This window comes from Aspergillus welwitschiae (assembly GCF_003344945.1).
Source record: "Aspergillus welwitschiae strain CBS 139.54b unplaced genomic scaffold BDQ94scaffold_55, whole genome shotgun sequence".
NCBI lineage: Eukaryota > Fungi > Ascomycota > Eurotiomycetes > Eurotiales > Aspergillaceae > Aspergillus > Aspergillus welwitschiae.
In genome coordinates, this window is record NW_020798749.1 from 76,767 (window position 1) to 91,059 (window position 14,293).

A 14,293-nucleotide genomic window follows, 5' to 3' on the forward strand; every position below is an offset into this window, starting at 1 on the left:
ATACCTGACCATCACCCTGGGGGTGAGAAAGAGAAGTTTAGGGGCAGAAATTAAGCAACGGGTCATGCAAATTCCATTGAAAGGAGAGATCAGAACTGAGGATGCTAGTACTTGGAAACTATACTTCTCAGCCTGATGGATGGCCAGCTATTTTTATCGCGACAGTTGCACTACCACTCCCTCTTGGACTACGCGCCCAGGGAGTCCGTTAGACTAGTGATGGAAGCCCCTTCCAGAAGGAATCTTACCATACCTGACAGATACCCAAAGTCTTTCCCTTCCTCCTCTCCGTCCTCTCTTTGGGCCACTCATCTTTCATCCATATTAATGACTCGTGTGGGAAAGAATCGCGGAAGCAAAGCGAGAGCGCAAACATAGCATCTACAGACACATCGCACATAAATTGTCATCGAAAAAAGAGGTCGAACAGTTTCTTTGAGTTTAGGTAAGCAGTCGCTTGGTCTCTATCAACCATCCTCTGCGGTGGGCCCAAGACTGGAATTTTCACCTTTGTTGGTAATGTGTAATCACCATGAGAGTAACTAGTTGGGTAGGTGCGGCTTTCCCTTCCATATACTACATATACATAGGCATATCAGCGTATAGTCCACACTTAGCGACGTTGAGATGCCGTCCTAACACTTGTTGCTCTTTTCCGAAACATTAGCTGGCAAGTGTTTGAGATTGTCTTCCTTAACTGGTCGTATCATCTTATCATCTTCGAACGCAGTCAGAAAGTATACCGTCACAGGCATTAAGTACTGACAGTGGTAAAAGCATTGGCGCTTGGCGTTCCACCAAGTGAGCATATAGACTTTGTTTTGTCTCGTCAACTTCGGGCTGCCGTTTATTTTTGGCCAGTGCTCAGCTTCGGGCTGCAACACCACCAATGGAACTCCAGCGTAACGATTTCCACCATCCTTATTCGCCTTATGACATCCAACTGCAGTTGATGCGGGCGCTATACTCTTGTCTCGAACAAGGAAAAGTTGCTGTTTTCGAGTCACCTACTGGTAAGCGTATTAGCTTCGTGCTAGCTTCATTTGCAGCTAATATAGCCAATCCCAGGAACTGTAAGTAAGGTTCTCATTTCATTTTACTCAACATGCACAGTAGGCACTTATTGGTCATCACCATATACTATCTAATAGCTCAGGAACACCTGGCTTAGGTAGCACAAGCTGGAGAATTCACCTAAATGTGCCGTGGCGTCATGGGATATGGCTGAATAACTCCCCAGGGAAAATCCTTAAGTTTAATATGTGGTTCCTTGACGTGGCTGCGAGATCACAAGCGTTCCGCCTTCCAGACGGCGGTTGACAATGCTACATGTAAGGTTCCTCATTACTGGATAGCCGAATTCCTTCACTAATCGTGCTCTAGGCGATGATGACGAACCTGAATGGATGCTGGATTTTGCCAGGCGTGAGTCGAGCCGGATGATAACCGAGAAGAGGAAGGAGCTTGAAGAGAGACTAGAAAAGACGAGAAAGGAAGAAGAGCAGCAGAGGATTGCGCTAGAGAACCCCGAAGGACCCCGGAAAAAGCAGGTATGAGGTTCAGCAATACTCCTGCCTCAGAATATCGGCTGACTAAAAACTCGTCGGTGCAGAAATACAGTATACCATTAACTGAATCTGGTGGGCTAAGTGAAGATCAGTTTACGCTGGATGACTACGACAGCGAAAATGAAGAGCATAGCAAACCGCGGGGTGAGCTGGCCCATACTAGCGAACTATCTCCTAGTACACTTGAATTGTTGGAACGATTTAAAGGACAGATCTCGACCGCCAAGCCAGGAAGTGACGATGAAGACAATGACGAAGTCAAGATATTTTATTGCTCCCGGACGCACTCCCAGTTAACCCAATTTGCTGGTGAACTGAGACGCGTCAAAATGCCATGGAGCATACCGAAGGACCTTTTGAGTACTGACTTGACAGGAGAAGAAGAACTCGAGGAGCGTGTGAAGCATGTCACTCTTGGTTCTCGGAAGAACCTCTGCATTAATCCCCGTGTCAGTTCATTGGAAAATGCAACAGCCATCAATGAGCGTTGTTTAGATCTACAGCAGCCCAATGTGAATCCTCAGCATAGATGTCCATTTCTGCCTTCCAAAGAAGATGAAAGACAGGTACTTCAATTCCGAGACCATGCATTATCAACAGTGAAAGACATTGAGGACTTGGGAAAGCTTGGCAAGAAGATTGGAATATGCCCCTATTATGCATCTCGCTCTGTTGTTAAGGATAGTGAGGTTTGTTGCCTTCGAGCCCGATCTTCAATTGACCTAGTACCTGATGAATGGCAGATTGTGACACTGCCATATCCCTTGCTATTGCAACGCTCAGCGAGAGAGGCTCTTAATTTATCTGTCAAGGGACATGTCATAATAATCGACGAAGCTCACAATTTGATGGACGCAATATCCAACATACACTCGGTAACGGTGACGCTTTCACAATTGCAGACATCCCTTTCTCAATTGACAATCTACGGCCGCAAATTCAAAACTCGCTTGAAGGGGAAAAACAGAAGCTATGTTGCTCAAGTTATCCGGCTCCTCAGTTCAATCGCTGCTCATCTTCGGTCGCTCCTTGAAAGCGAAAAGGCACCGGAGGGTCCTGTTCTGATATCTGAACTCATGTCCGGAAAGGGGATTGATCAGATCAATCCTTATAAACTGAGTCGATATTTACAAGAAAGCAAATTAGCAAGGAAAGTTGATGGATATGTCGAGTTCACTAGAGATCCCTCGGACAAGCAGGCGTCAGGGAGTCCCACAGTTCCTGTATTGTTCCACATACAGGGGTTTCTACTGTCTTTGATGAACCCCTCTGCCGAAGGGCGATTGTTCTACTCAAAGGAACAGGGAGATATCCAATTGAAGTACATGCTTCTAGACCCTACTAATCAATTTCGGGAGCTTGTGGAGGATGCAAGAGCCATCATATTGGCTGGCGGGACTATGTCACCCGTAAGTTTCGACAGCCATCAATGGTAGTATATTGGTATCTAACGACTTCGGCAGATGACAGACTACATGAACCATCTCTTCTCGTACGTCCCAGCTAGTCGTCTAGACACGTTCAGCTACGGCCATGTCATACCACCTGAAAATTTGATCGCTCACACACTGGTGCGGGGTGTTCAAGGCTCAGAATTCGACTTTACCTATGATGCCCGTGACTCTGAAAAAATGGTGAGAGCTTTTCTCTTTTGACGCCTAGCATCGTCCTCTGTCTGAAAAGAGGCTGACCTTTGTTACGTGGGCATTCAGATCATGGATCTGGGGCGGACGATAGCTACTCTCTGCCATGTCATCCCCGACGGCGTAGTAGCATTCTTTCCCAGCTACGATTACCTTGGCCGGGTCTTGAACATCTGGAAGAAGCCAATGCTGGGCGAGCAAGGTCAGACTGTGTATAACTTGATTGGGCAGAAGAAGCCCATCCTGTCCGAGTCCCGGGACATGACAGTCACTACTGAGGAGCTGCTCCAGACATACGCGAATACCGTTGATTCTGGCAGGGGTGCGCTTCTCCTGTCCGTTGTGGGCGGCAAGCTGTCAGAGGGAATCAATTTCTCTGACAAACTCGGACGGGGTGTGTTGATTGTGGGACTGCCCTTTCCGAATATACGGAGTGCAGTTTGGCAAGCCAAGATACAGTATATTGAGCAAAAAACACACCAGCAGGCTACAGGCTCTGAGGCAAGCCGGCAATTAGCAGCAAAAGCAGCAGGGAGGGACTTCTATGAGAACTCCTGCATGCGAGCAGTGAACCAGTGTATTGGGCGAGCCATTAGGCACCGTAACGACTATGCGGCGATTGTTCTCGTTGACAGGCGTTATGAAAAACCCGGTATCCAAGCGAAGCTACCGGCTTGGATCAAACAGAGTATGGTAGGCAGTTCGGTTCAACGACCTGCCGGTGCTACAGTTCAGAGTTTAGCAAAGTTTTTTGCCAGTAAATCAACCTGAATCGAGCTCAGATAAAGGCTTAAGCCGTTTCAGAACAATTATCACTTATATGATTCCACACATGCTCAGGATATTATAGATATTGTTTCCGGACGGTCAATGAAATCATCTGGGAGGAACCTATCTAGATGTATACTAGTCCTTTGTCGATCCAAACGATGACTGAGAATGTACTATGAACGGTTATGTAATCTAGTGGCGCAGGCGTCAATGCACGTGACGGTACTGCGCCCAGCCGCCAAAGGTAAGCCGCAGGGTTGGCCCTAAGTTAGGGCAAGCGAATTAGCGCACACTCTAGCCGCCCCGGAGCCTTGATTTCAACATCTGAGCCAGCAGTATACACGACCGCATCCCCCCATCGCCAACCCTCAGACCGGTCTTGTCGAGCTCAGCACCGTCGACAAGATGCCTACCCGTTTCTCGAAGACAAGGAAAGCGTGAGTCGCTTCAGTTCTCCCTTTCGCCTCCGGTGGTCGACCGTCCCGTTTGTCGTGGTCAATTTGCGACAGGCTTGTGGCCTCATCCGACCACCTTCCGCCCCGTCTACCAGAACAACAAGAAAACTGACTTTTGTGTCCTCTTCCTTAGCCGCGGTCATGTCTCGGCCGGTTACGGTCGCATTGGCAAGCACCGTAAGCACCCCGGTGGTCGTGGTATGGCCGGTGGTCAGCACCACCACCGCACCAACCTCGACAAGTACCACCCCGGTTACTTCGGTAAGGTCGGTATGAGGTACTTCCACAAGACCCAGCAGCAGTTCTGGAAGCCCACTATCAACCTTGACAAGGTACGTTTAAAATCGACAATACGATTCCAATCGAGAAGAGAAGCAGAAGGATGAGAAAGCGCAAGGGGTGGACGTTTTGTCATCACACGACGTGGATGAAGAATAGGAGAGCGAATAGAACAGGAGCGCGAGAACACATGAGACTGGAATACGTTTTGAAGGATGTGGGTAGCTGATCAATTCTCTTTCCAATATAGCTGTGGTCTCTCGTCCCCGCCGAGAAGCGTGACGCCTACCTGAGCGGCCAGAAGACCGACACCGCCCCCGTCATCGACCTCCTCCCCCTCGGCTACTCCAAGGTTCTCGGCAAGGGCCGTCTCCCCGAGGTCCCCATCGTCGTCCGCGCTCGCTACTTCAGCCGGGATGCTGAGGAGAAGATCAAGGCTGCCGGTGGTGTTGTTGAGCTCGTTGCTTAAGTGTGAAAAGTCTGGGATTTCACTAGGAGGATGAAAAACCGGGACAGGTGCTGCGCTGGCTACGATTCGGTGTAATAGAGATTCGAATTCTCCCCGGGGAATGAGAAAACAAAAAATGGGAGCCGCGGATCGGGCACCTTGATCCGTGTATTTACAAATTCAAAAGGGTTTCTATTTGTGACGAGCAAAGAATGGCCTCCGGATGCCCTTACGATCACGCTTCTATTATTGAACAATACCATAAAGGAGGACAACTTTTTTTTTTTTCTGTGGATATGTTCGCTCTTCCTCGATCTATGCTGCTACCGAGTATGCCGGGCCATGGCTTCTATCTTTGAACATGAAGGCAAGGCTCTTGAAATCAGTTGTCTGAGGATAAGCCAGCAGCGCCGGTACTGAGGATGTATATCCCAGATCTGAAATGCCCATTGAAGTTGCAGCAAAATACAGAATGCGTAGACCACTGGACTATGACCTACCTCTCCGCCTTCAAAGTTCGGGAGTTGTGGCTTTAGTTTATGCCCCTTGCTCGGTTATTGTAATGCACCAGTGGTATCCGTATGATAATGATCATATAATATGGTGAGCATAGTAGAGGACTATGTTGCATGATGTAGGTATGTGCAGGAACGGTTATATGTGTCTAGTATGTAAAAAGCGGTCGAAGTACACCCCGGGCAGAGAGAAAGGGTTCTAGATCTTCGATTCACGCACCGACCCCACCTTTCCTGGGGCTTTGTTGCTGGCCTCCAGGGTTTCACGAACAAAACGAGTTGCCTCATCCATCATCTTCCCGGTCATTTCGTGCCCAGCCTCTTCATCAATAAGATCTTCGAAGGTCACAGCACCATCGGCAAACCAGCCCTGTGAAGCAACAGCCTGCTTCAACCAAGCCAAGAACACCTCCCCGCGATGATAAGGGACCAGCTTGTCCTTGCCGCCAGCCAAATTGAGAATTCTCTTTCCGGCTATGGAACGGGCAAGGAATGGACGCAACGCCGCCTTCTCGCTCTCCGTCGGCTCCGGCAATGGTCCACTGCGAAGAGGACCGACATCCGAGGCCGACTTCACGTGGCTCAACAACAGACTTGCCGGATCGTACCTCCTCACAGCATCCAGCAGAGAAGAAGGAAACGCCTCGGAGCCGAGGAACTGGGAGCCTGGGGTATCGGTGCTCGTCCACGATGGCAATTTCGATAATCTGGCCCGATCAGCCATCAGATTCACGTAGTCTGGGCAGCCGATGATGACGACCCCAGCGCTTATGCGAGGTTCATGCAGAAGGCAGCTCCATGCTGCATGGCCACCCAGGGAAACACCCAACACCAAATTTTCGACGATCTTGCGATCGGAGTGGGGGAACACATAAGAGGGGAGGTAGTCGATCAGAAGAGATACGTCTCGGGCAGTGCCCTCTGTGGTTTCGAAAGAGAGAAAAGTGTCAGAGTCGGCAATTTTCTTTTGATAGCAAATGACTCAACTCACGAAAGATTGAGAACATATCCTGAGCATGACGAGGGTTTCCCTGTCTCCATGCTTCATTGGCTAGCGGATCTACCTCTCTCGTTCCATGATTCCGTTGATCGAATGCGACAGCAATGAGGCCCTTGGTGGGGTTCCTGGAATTCCAACCCGTGATGATGGTCGTTCCAATGCCTGTCATACGTTCTTGGGTACCCCCTCTGGGATGTAGGAGCCACAGACATGCAATGTCTGAGGTTTGTGTGGGGAGTTCATCAAGACCATAGACTGTGGTTTGGATCCCCGCAATTGGGTATGTCTTTCGCGAGACGGTTGAAACACCGCAGTAGCGGCTTGCGTTGTCGAGTGTCTTTATGGGATCAGCCATAATTCGTTGCTTGCTCTGTGGGTGTCTCGGTATTTTCTTTTGCTGGGTGTCTATAATGTGGTGATGGGGAATTGGTATTGCCGGGGGGGGGGGTTGTTTGATGGGCGAAGGTAGGTAGTTCGCCGATATATATCTAGTTGCCTCGGAGGCACTTTACCGAGGGGTGTTGCAAGAAAAGCATTACTCCACTATTTCTAGTAGTGAGTACTAGAGGGGCTCTCCTAGTAGCAGCAAGACCGAACATGACGGAATTTGCACTGCGCAGTGACAGGTACTCCATCTGCACATCTCGTATGCTCATCTATATAGTAGTCTCAGGTTATTATGCGGGCGTATTTGTAAAATACATTTGAAGTGCTTCAATGCTAAGAGCAAGCGGAATGCTGCTGGGAGGAGGGCCGTAGTTAAGAACACGCCATATCCAGATTCCAACGGGGTATTCATGAGGCAGTCTCATCCACTGTTCACATGAGCATGCGAGCATTAGCATTGCGGGCCTCCAGATTAAACACCCCTAAAAGATTCTCAGCCAACTACCACATTCTAGATGATTATTTGCCTGACGGTAACCATGTTAATCTTCATTGTCAAGCGGTGAGCTAAGCGGTGACCCTTTTCAGCGCCGAGGATCGGAATGTGTAACTTACTTATCCACATGGGTCGGGTGTTTGAAACGGTAAGAAACCTGTAACCAGCCATCCTGTGGCTGGTGAAATATGCGGTCTTTCAGCCAGGTCGGGGTTAGCTGCCTTAAGGCCAAAGTACCACGGTTGTGGCCCGGTTGTGCTTGGTTTCTCCCGCACGGAGTACCTTGCAAGTACCTCTCAAGTACCTCCCTCTCCCAGCAACCAGGTATTTGGAAAGGGAGTGTGACGGCGACGTAATCCGCACCTTGATTTTAGAACTTACTTACATCGTATTGCGTATTTTGTAAGCCGCTGAACCTTAGCAGTCTTTCTCCCCCCTTTCAGGAATGTTCTCAAAGCAAGAAGAAAGCATAAGGGTACCTTGACTTTGCTTCCAATCTTTCTTCTGGGGAAGCTGTTATTTATCCTACTGTATACTTAGTTGGGGTGGATGGGCAATCCTGGTGGTACTTGCAACCGAGGCCAAGATCCAGCCAATCTACCTAAGTAAGTAATTAGTATCTAGTAGATGGATATGCAGGTGCAAAGCAGCCCCATTCTGACCTCTCATAAGGGATTGATTGACTGATCGATTGATTTCCTGCCCCCTTTCCTCCGTGTCCCAAGTCGACCAGAACCAGCAGAACTGCGCCAAAGCGGGCCTTCCGTCTCCAGTCAGACCTGCGCTTCTTCTATGGGGCGGACTCCACCGCGGCTAACCATTGTCGCTGCTAAACCCAACGCTCCTTTCAAGTTTCACGTCCAGACGTTTCGGCCGTGTTGTCGACTATCCCCTTAATATCTGTTTACTGCTTGATCTTGCCGATCAGTCTATGTTCCGTCTCCCGGCTGCTGTGTGGTAGATATAGAATGTCCGTCTAATTGAAGATCCGAAACCCGTTTCAACAGGATCTTTTCGATCCGCATGTACGCCGTTCTCCCCCGCGCTCTTGCTCTTCCTCGAACACCCCCCTCCCCTCCCCCCTTAAAGCCATCTTGCTTGTCCGCTGACATTGCGTTCGTCCGCTCAGTATGACCGACTCTACGGTCAATCCCTCGGAAGAGAGGGGCTCTGAGAACAACTCCAATCGGTATTACTCGAGACAAACCGAGCCGATGTCGTTGGACAGCTCCAAGCTGTCATCGCCGCTTCCCTCCCCTTGCTCGACAAAGGATGACGCAGACAGAGCGAACATAGCTGATGGCGGGGATCAGGCGGAAGCCACGCCAACGGTCAGAGGTGTGGGAGATGCTCATTTCGACACAAAAGGAAAGTCGCGCGCAGAGCATGCCGGCGATTCTGGAGAGGAGAAAACGTCGAATGCCAGTCCCACCAACAAAGCGGCCTCGCTGAGCCTTCGACAACCGAACGATGCAACGGCAAACCAGCAGAATTCCGGGAGCCGGAAGTCGCCAACTTCGGCCCTGGGATCATCTGCCTCGCCTCGTCGCCCAAGTGTACAATTTACTCAAGACACTCCGGATGTTGACGCTGCCGAGCCATCTCAGTCGAGACCACCTTCGGTCAAAGGCGATGATGTGGATTCGGGCCTGAAGGGTAGGCAATCTTTACTGACGAAGTTGAAGTCTTTCGCAGCCTCGCCTTCGTTTACCTCCCACACTCGCTCAGCGAGCGGTGCGACGCTGAACGATTTCCGACCTACAAACAACGAACTGGCAACCCCTGGCTCGGAAAGAGGGGAATTCCGCTTCCCAAATACTTTGGAGGAGGAAGGCAGCGATATTGATGCCGACGCGGAAGAGAGTGCCGGGGAACAACGGGCCCGCCAGAAGAAACAGAAAAAGAAACAGCCACGTCGCCGGCAGCAGGATGATTCGGTGCCCCCATCGCAGCCAAATACCCCCAAGTTCACCAGCCGACCCTCATTCCACCTGCCGAGCTCCTTTTCCCCCTTCGAAAATTATCGCCCCAATTTCTTTCCGCGACGGGGCAGTACCGGTGATTTCACACCCCAACAGCGTGAGGGTGTCTCGGAGGACGAAGGCCGTGATCGCTTAAACAGGGATACTGCATGGAGACGGAAAAGCGCCTGGCTTGCTAACGCGCGGGGGCTTACTTACAGCGGACGCCAAATAGATGCACCGGCAAATCAAGAAGAAAGAAGACCAAGCAATCTAAGACGGCTGACTGGGTTAGCTGGACCTTCTGAGAATGCAGAAGGAACGGCACCACCCTGGAGGCGTCATCGGGCTGACCGCGGCTCGAGCCTTAGTGCTCAAAGGTGGCGGCAGATAAAGGCAGGTCTCAAGTTGATCGGACAGCGACGCAAGGTGGACAACACAGTAGACCATGCCAAGTCGGCAGAGCTACTCGCTGAGTTGACCTCAGGAGTGCCGGCCGCCTTGATACTGGCCAGCATGTTCCAACGAGATGAGCACGGTAGCAAGCGGATTCCGATTCTTCTGGAGCAGCTCAAGGTGCGGGTCACTGACAGCAAAATTGATTCTCATTCTGGAGATCGCCATCTCGTATTCCGTATCGAGTTGGAATATGGTAGTGGCATGACACGGATGAAATGGATCATCTACCGCACCCTGAGGGACTTTGCAAACCTGCACCTGAAGTATAAGTTGCATTTTGGGACCCAGAAGTACATCCAGCTGCGGAACACTGAAGGGGCTCAAAATCTCCCGCGCTTCCCTCGGAGTGCTTTTCCCTATCTTAGGGGCGTACGTGGGCTGGAAAGCGACATGGAGGATGAGGAGGACGAAGGTGGATATGAAACAGCTGCAGAGGCTACTAGTGGTAATGAAAGAGCTGCAAAAAAGCAGCAGCAAGCGCATCGCCGTTCGTCAGGTGGCCTATCTCGGAGACAGTCTACCGTAACGAACCCGGAAGCGGAGGGTGCTGCTGGGCCTTCAGGCCTTCCTGAAGCAGGGCAGGCCAGTAAAAAGGAGAGTTATCCAGAAAGACAGCGGAAGAAGCTCGAGTCCTACCTGCAGAAGTTGATCCGATTCCTCATATTCAAGCCAGATAGTAACCGTCTCTGCAAGTTTCTGGAATTGTCAGCCCTGGGTGTTCGTCTTGCGGCCGAAGGGAGCTATCACGGCAAGGAAGGCTTCCTGGTTATTCAGTCCTCCAAGGGTCTCGATTTCCGGCGCGCGCTGACGCCAGGCATGGTAAAGAAGCGACACTCTCCCAAATGGTTCCTTGTTAGGCACAGCTATGTCGTCTGTGTCGACTCCCCGGAGGAGATGAACATATATGATGTGTTTTTGGTGGATCCCTTCTTCAAACTCCAAACCCAGAAGGTCAGCTTGAGAAATCAAAAGGCGAAGGAGTTTGCCAAATCGGCGACAGAGTCAGCCAGGCATCCACAGCATCACACGTTAAGGCTCGAGAACTCGGAGCGCAAGCTTAGACTGCTGGCCAGGAATGAGCGTCAGCTCCATCAGTTCGAAGACTCAATCCGGTTCATGGTTAACAATACCCCCTGGGCAAGGCCGAACCGGTTTGACAGTTTCGCGCCGGTGCGACACAAGTGCTTCGCGCAGTGGTTGGTGGATGCGCGCGATCACATGTGGGTTGTGTCGCGGGCGATCAACCAAGCGAAGGATGTCATCTACATCCATGACTGGTGGCTGAGCCCTGAGCTTTACATGCGTCGGCCAGCGGCCATCAGCCAGAAATGGCGATTGGATCGCCTTCTCCAGCGAAAGGCTCGTGAAGGAGTCAAGATCTTCGTCATCATGTACCGCAACATCAACTCTGCCATCCCGATTGATTCGGAGTACTCCAAGTTTTCCCTCCTGGATCTGCATCCAAATGTCTTCGTGCAGCGATCACCAAACCAATTCCGACAGAACACCTTCTTCTGGGCGCACCATGAAAAGCTCTGTATCATCGACCACACCTTGGCTTTTGTAGGAGGGATCGATCTATGCTTTGGCCGTTGGGACACACCACAACATCTCCTCACCGACGACAAACCTACCGGGTTCGAAACACCAGATGGACCGAAGGATGCGGACCATTGCCAGCTCTGGCCCGGCAAGGACTACTCGAACCCGCGTGTCCAGGATTTCTACGACCTCGACAAGCCCTACGAGGAGATGTACGATCGAAATGTGGTTCCCAGGATGCCCTGGCATGACATTTCCATGCACGTCGTCGGACAACCGGCTCGAGATCTTACGCGCCACTTTGTCCAACGTTGGAACTACATCTTGCGCCAGCGAAAGCCCACACGTCCCACGCCATTTTTGTTACCCCCGCCAGATTTCGAGCCGGCTGATATGGAAGCCCTCGGCCTTGATGGTACCTGTGAGGTCCAAATCTTACGCTCGAGTAGCATGTGGTCGACTGGAACCCCCGACATCACGGAGCATAGTATCATGAATGCTTACGTTAAGCTAATCGAGGAGTCTGACCACTTTGTATACATTGAGAACCAGTTCTTTGTTAGCACGTGTGAAATTGATGGTCGGAAGATTGAGAACTCGATCGGCGATGCTCTCGTGGAACGAATCACCCGGGCAGCAAAGAATAAGGAGGCCTGGCGTGCCGTGATTGTTATCCCACTGATGCCGGGCTTCCAGAACACCGTGGATAGTGAGGGTGGAACGAGTGTCCGGTTGATCATGATGTGTCAGTATCGCAGCATTTGTCGTGGGGAGACATCCATCTTCGGCCGGCTGCGAGCGTTGGGAATCGAACCTGAGGATTACATACAGTTCTTCAGCCTTCGAACCTGGGGAAAGATCGGCCCTCAAGATCAACTGGTCACCGAGCAGCTCTATATCCATGCCAAGTGCATGGTTGTTGATGACCGAGCTGCCATCATTGGGTCTGCCAACATCAACGAACGCTCCATGTTGGGGTCTCGCGATTCGGAGGTGGCGGCGGTTGTTCGGGATACGGACATGATATGGTCTTCCATGAACGGCCGCCCTTACCTTGTGGGACGGTTCCCACACACTCTCCGTATGCGTCTCATGAGAGAGCATCTTGGTATTGACGTCGATGAGCTGATGGAGCACTCCATGGCAACTGAGGAAGAGCTCCGCCGGATCGAAATCGTTGAAGAAGGGTCGAAGCCTCCCGAAAGTCAGCTAGACTCGGAATCGCTGATGCTGGAGAAAAAGGACGAGAGAGATATGATGGAGCGTCGACACCGACTTCAAGACGAATTTCTCTCAAGGTCTGAAGACATGCACAGCTTCAACCATGACGTTGACTGGGAGCAGGGAAATAACCCCAACCTCAAGTCGAACCGAAAGCTCACTGCCGACCCGAGAGTGACCTCTAATGCTGAGCACAGGAAAGACGTGGACGGCTTTGGTGCCGATAACCTCACCAAAGCCGTTGGGGCTGGCTTGGGCGATGCCCGTGATTCTGAGTTCCTTGGCCCGAGGACGGAAGTCCTGATCTCTCCCGTTGCATCCGAGGGCAAGGGCACTGTCCAGCAGCCGAAACAACCCTCGCAACGCAATACCCACCGCGCAAACGCTGGAGCTGATAGAGAAGGCAATCACAGTCTCAGTCCCGTCGTGGAGCATGGTAACGAGGGGGCACAGGTCGTGGAGGGATTGCCCGCGGTTCGCCATCCAGCACTGCCGGTGGAGCAGGAGTCTGAGAGTAGCCATAGCGGGGTCCAGACGGCTTCACGGGAAAAACATGACCCTATCAAGTCCGCTCACTTGTTCTCTTCTGACGTAAAGCACGTCTTTATCGACAAGGATTGCATGCGCGACCCTGTGATCGACTGCTTCTACCTGGACACTTGGCAAGCTGTAGCAGATAAGAACACCAAGATTTACCGAAATGTATTCCGCTGCATGCCGGACAGCGAAGTGAAATCGTGGAAAGAATATAAAGAGTATGCTGCCTATGCGGATCACTTCGCAGAGATGCAGAGCCAACACAGTACCAAAGCATACCAACCCACCAGCCAAAGACAAACCGGACCGCCAGGAACGGGGGCCAGCATGGCTGGAGCAGCTGCTGGACTCAAGCATACTCTATCGGTCCATGCTCAGAGTGCCGAGGGAGCAAAAGTGGAGGCTAAAGATTCACCTGTCGAAAAGAACGATGTCCGTTCGACAGAAGCCGGTCAAAAGTCGGACACACATAATGCTGAACACAGAACTTCTGATGGGCTGGTGCCGGTAAATGAGAAATCGACGATGAAAGGAGCTGATGGGACGGTGACGGGGCACATGCCAAATGGACGACATGAGGAAAGTGGCTCGTCTGGTGAAGATCAGGAGAAGCAGCGATCTGATCCGCCGCTCGTGGATTATTCCGAGGCTTTGAATCGGAATGCCACCGGTCAGTCTCGACGACGCCGACGAAGGGCGACGACGCTCGGCTCGAAGCGGGAGTTTCATGCGACGGATGAGGTGATGGACAAACAACGAGCTGAAGAGCTCTTGAATCACGTTCAGGGACATCTGATTCTGTGGCCCTATGACTGGTAAGCAATCCCCCGTGTTTGCATCATTGACATGCCGTTGCCGCCTACTCACTCTTTGACTTCCATAGGCTCGAAAAGGAAGAACAGGGCGGAAACTGGCTTTACACGCTGGATCAGATCTCTCCGCTGGAAATCTAGTAAGTCGAAGCCCGGCGTGGACACAAACGCATCGCATCAAATGCTAACTGTGGAGCAG

At 51.3% G+C, this 14,293-nt stretch overlaps 3 protein-coding genes across 3 annotated transcripts; 2 read left to right on the plus strand and 1 right to left on the minus strand.

The window, feature by feature from the left end:
- Positions 1-889: 889 nt before the first annotated feature.
- On the plus strand, positions 890-5,825 carry BDQ94DRAFT_184400 (ATP-dependent DNA helicase-like protein; the record flags this gene model as incomplete). Its single annotated transcript, XM_026774635.1, has 8 exons — positions 890-1,073; positions 1,384-1,550; positions 1,613-2,257; positions 2,312-2,977; positions 3,032-3,202; positions 3,281-3,968; positions 4,492-4,769; positions 4,967-5,825. The coding sequence occupies 8 exons, from the start codon at positions 890-892 to the stop codon at positions 5,183-5,185; spliced, it is 3,018 nt and encodes a 1,005-aa protein (XP_026620665.1). The 3' UTR covers positions 5,186-5,825.
- A 53-nt stretch (positions 5,826-5,878) lies between these two features.
- Positions 5,879-7,034, minus strand: BDQ94DRAFT_163449 (uncharacterized protein; the record flags this gene model as incomplete). The annotated part of the gene is made up of 2 exons (XM_026769739.1): positions 5,879-6,600; positions 6,671-7,034. The coding sequence occupies 2 exons, from the start codon at positions 7,032-7,034 to the stop codon at positions 5,879-5,881; spliced, it is 1,086 nt and encodes a 361-aa protein (XP_026620666.1).
- Positions 7,035-8,692: 1,658 nt separating this feature from the next.
- On the plus strand, positions 8,693-14,235 carry pld3 (phospholipase D; the record flags this gene model as incomplete). The annotated part of the gene is made up of 2 exons (XM_026772506.1): positions 8,693-14,097; positions 14,166-14,235. The coding sequence occupies 2 exons, from the start codon at positions 8,693-8,695 to the stop codon at positions 14,233-14,235; spliced, it is 5,475 nt and encodes a 1,824-aa protein (XP_026620667.1).
- Between the last annotated feature and the right edge of the window lie 58 nt (positions 14,236-14,293).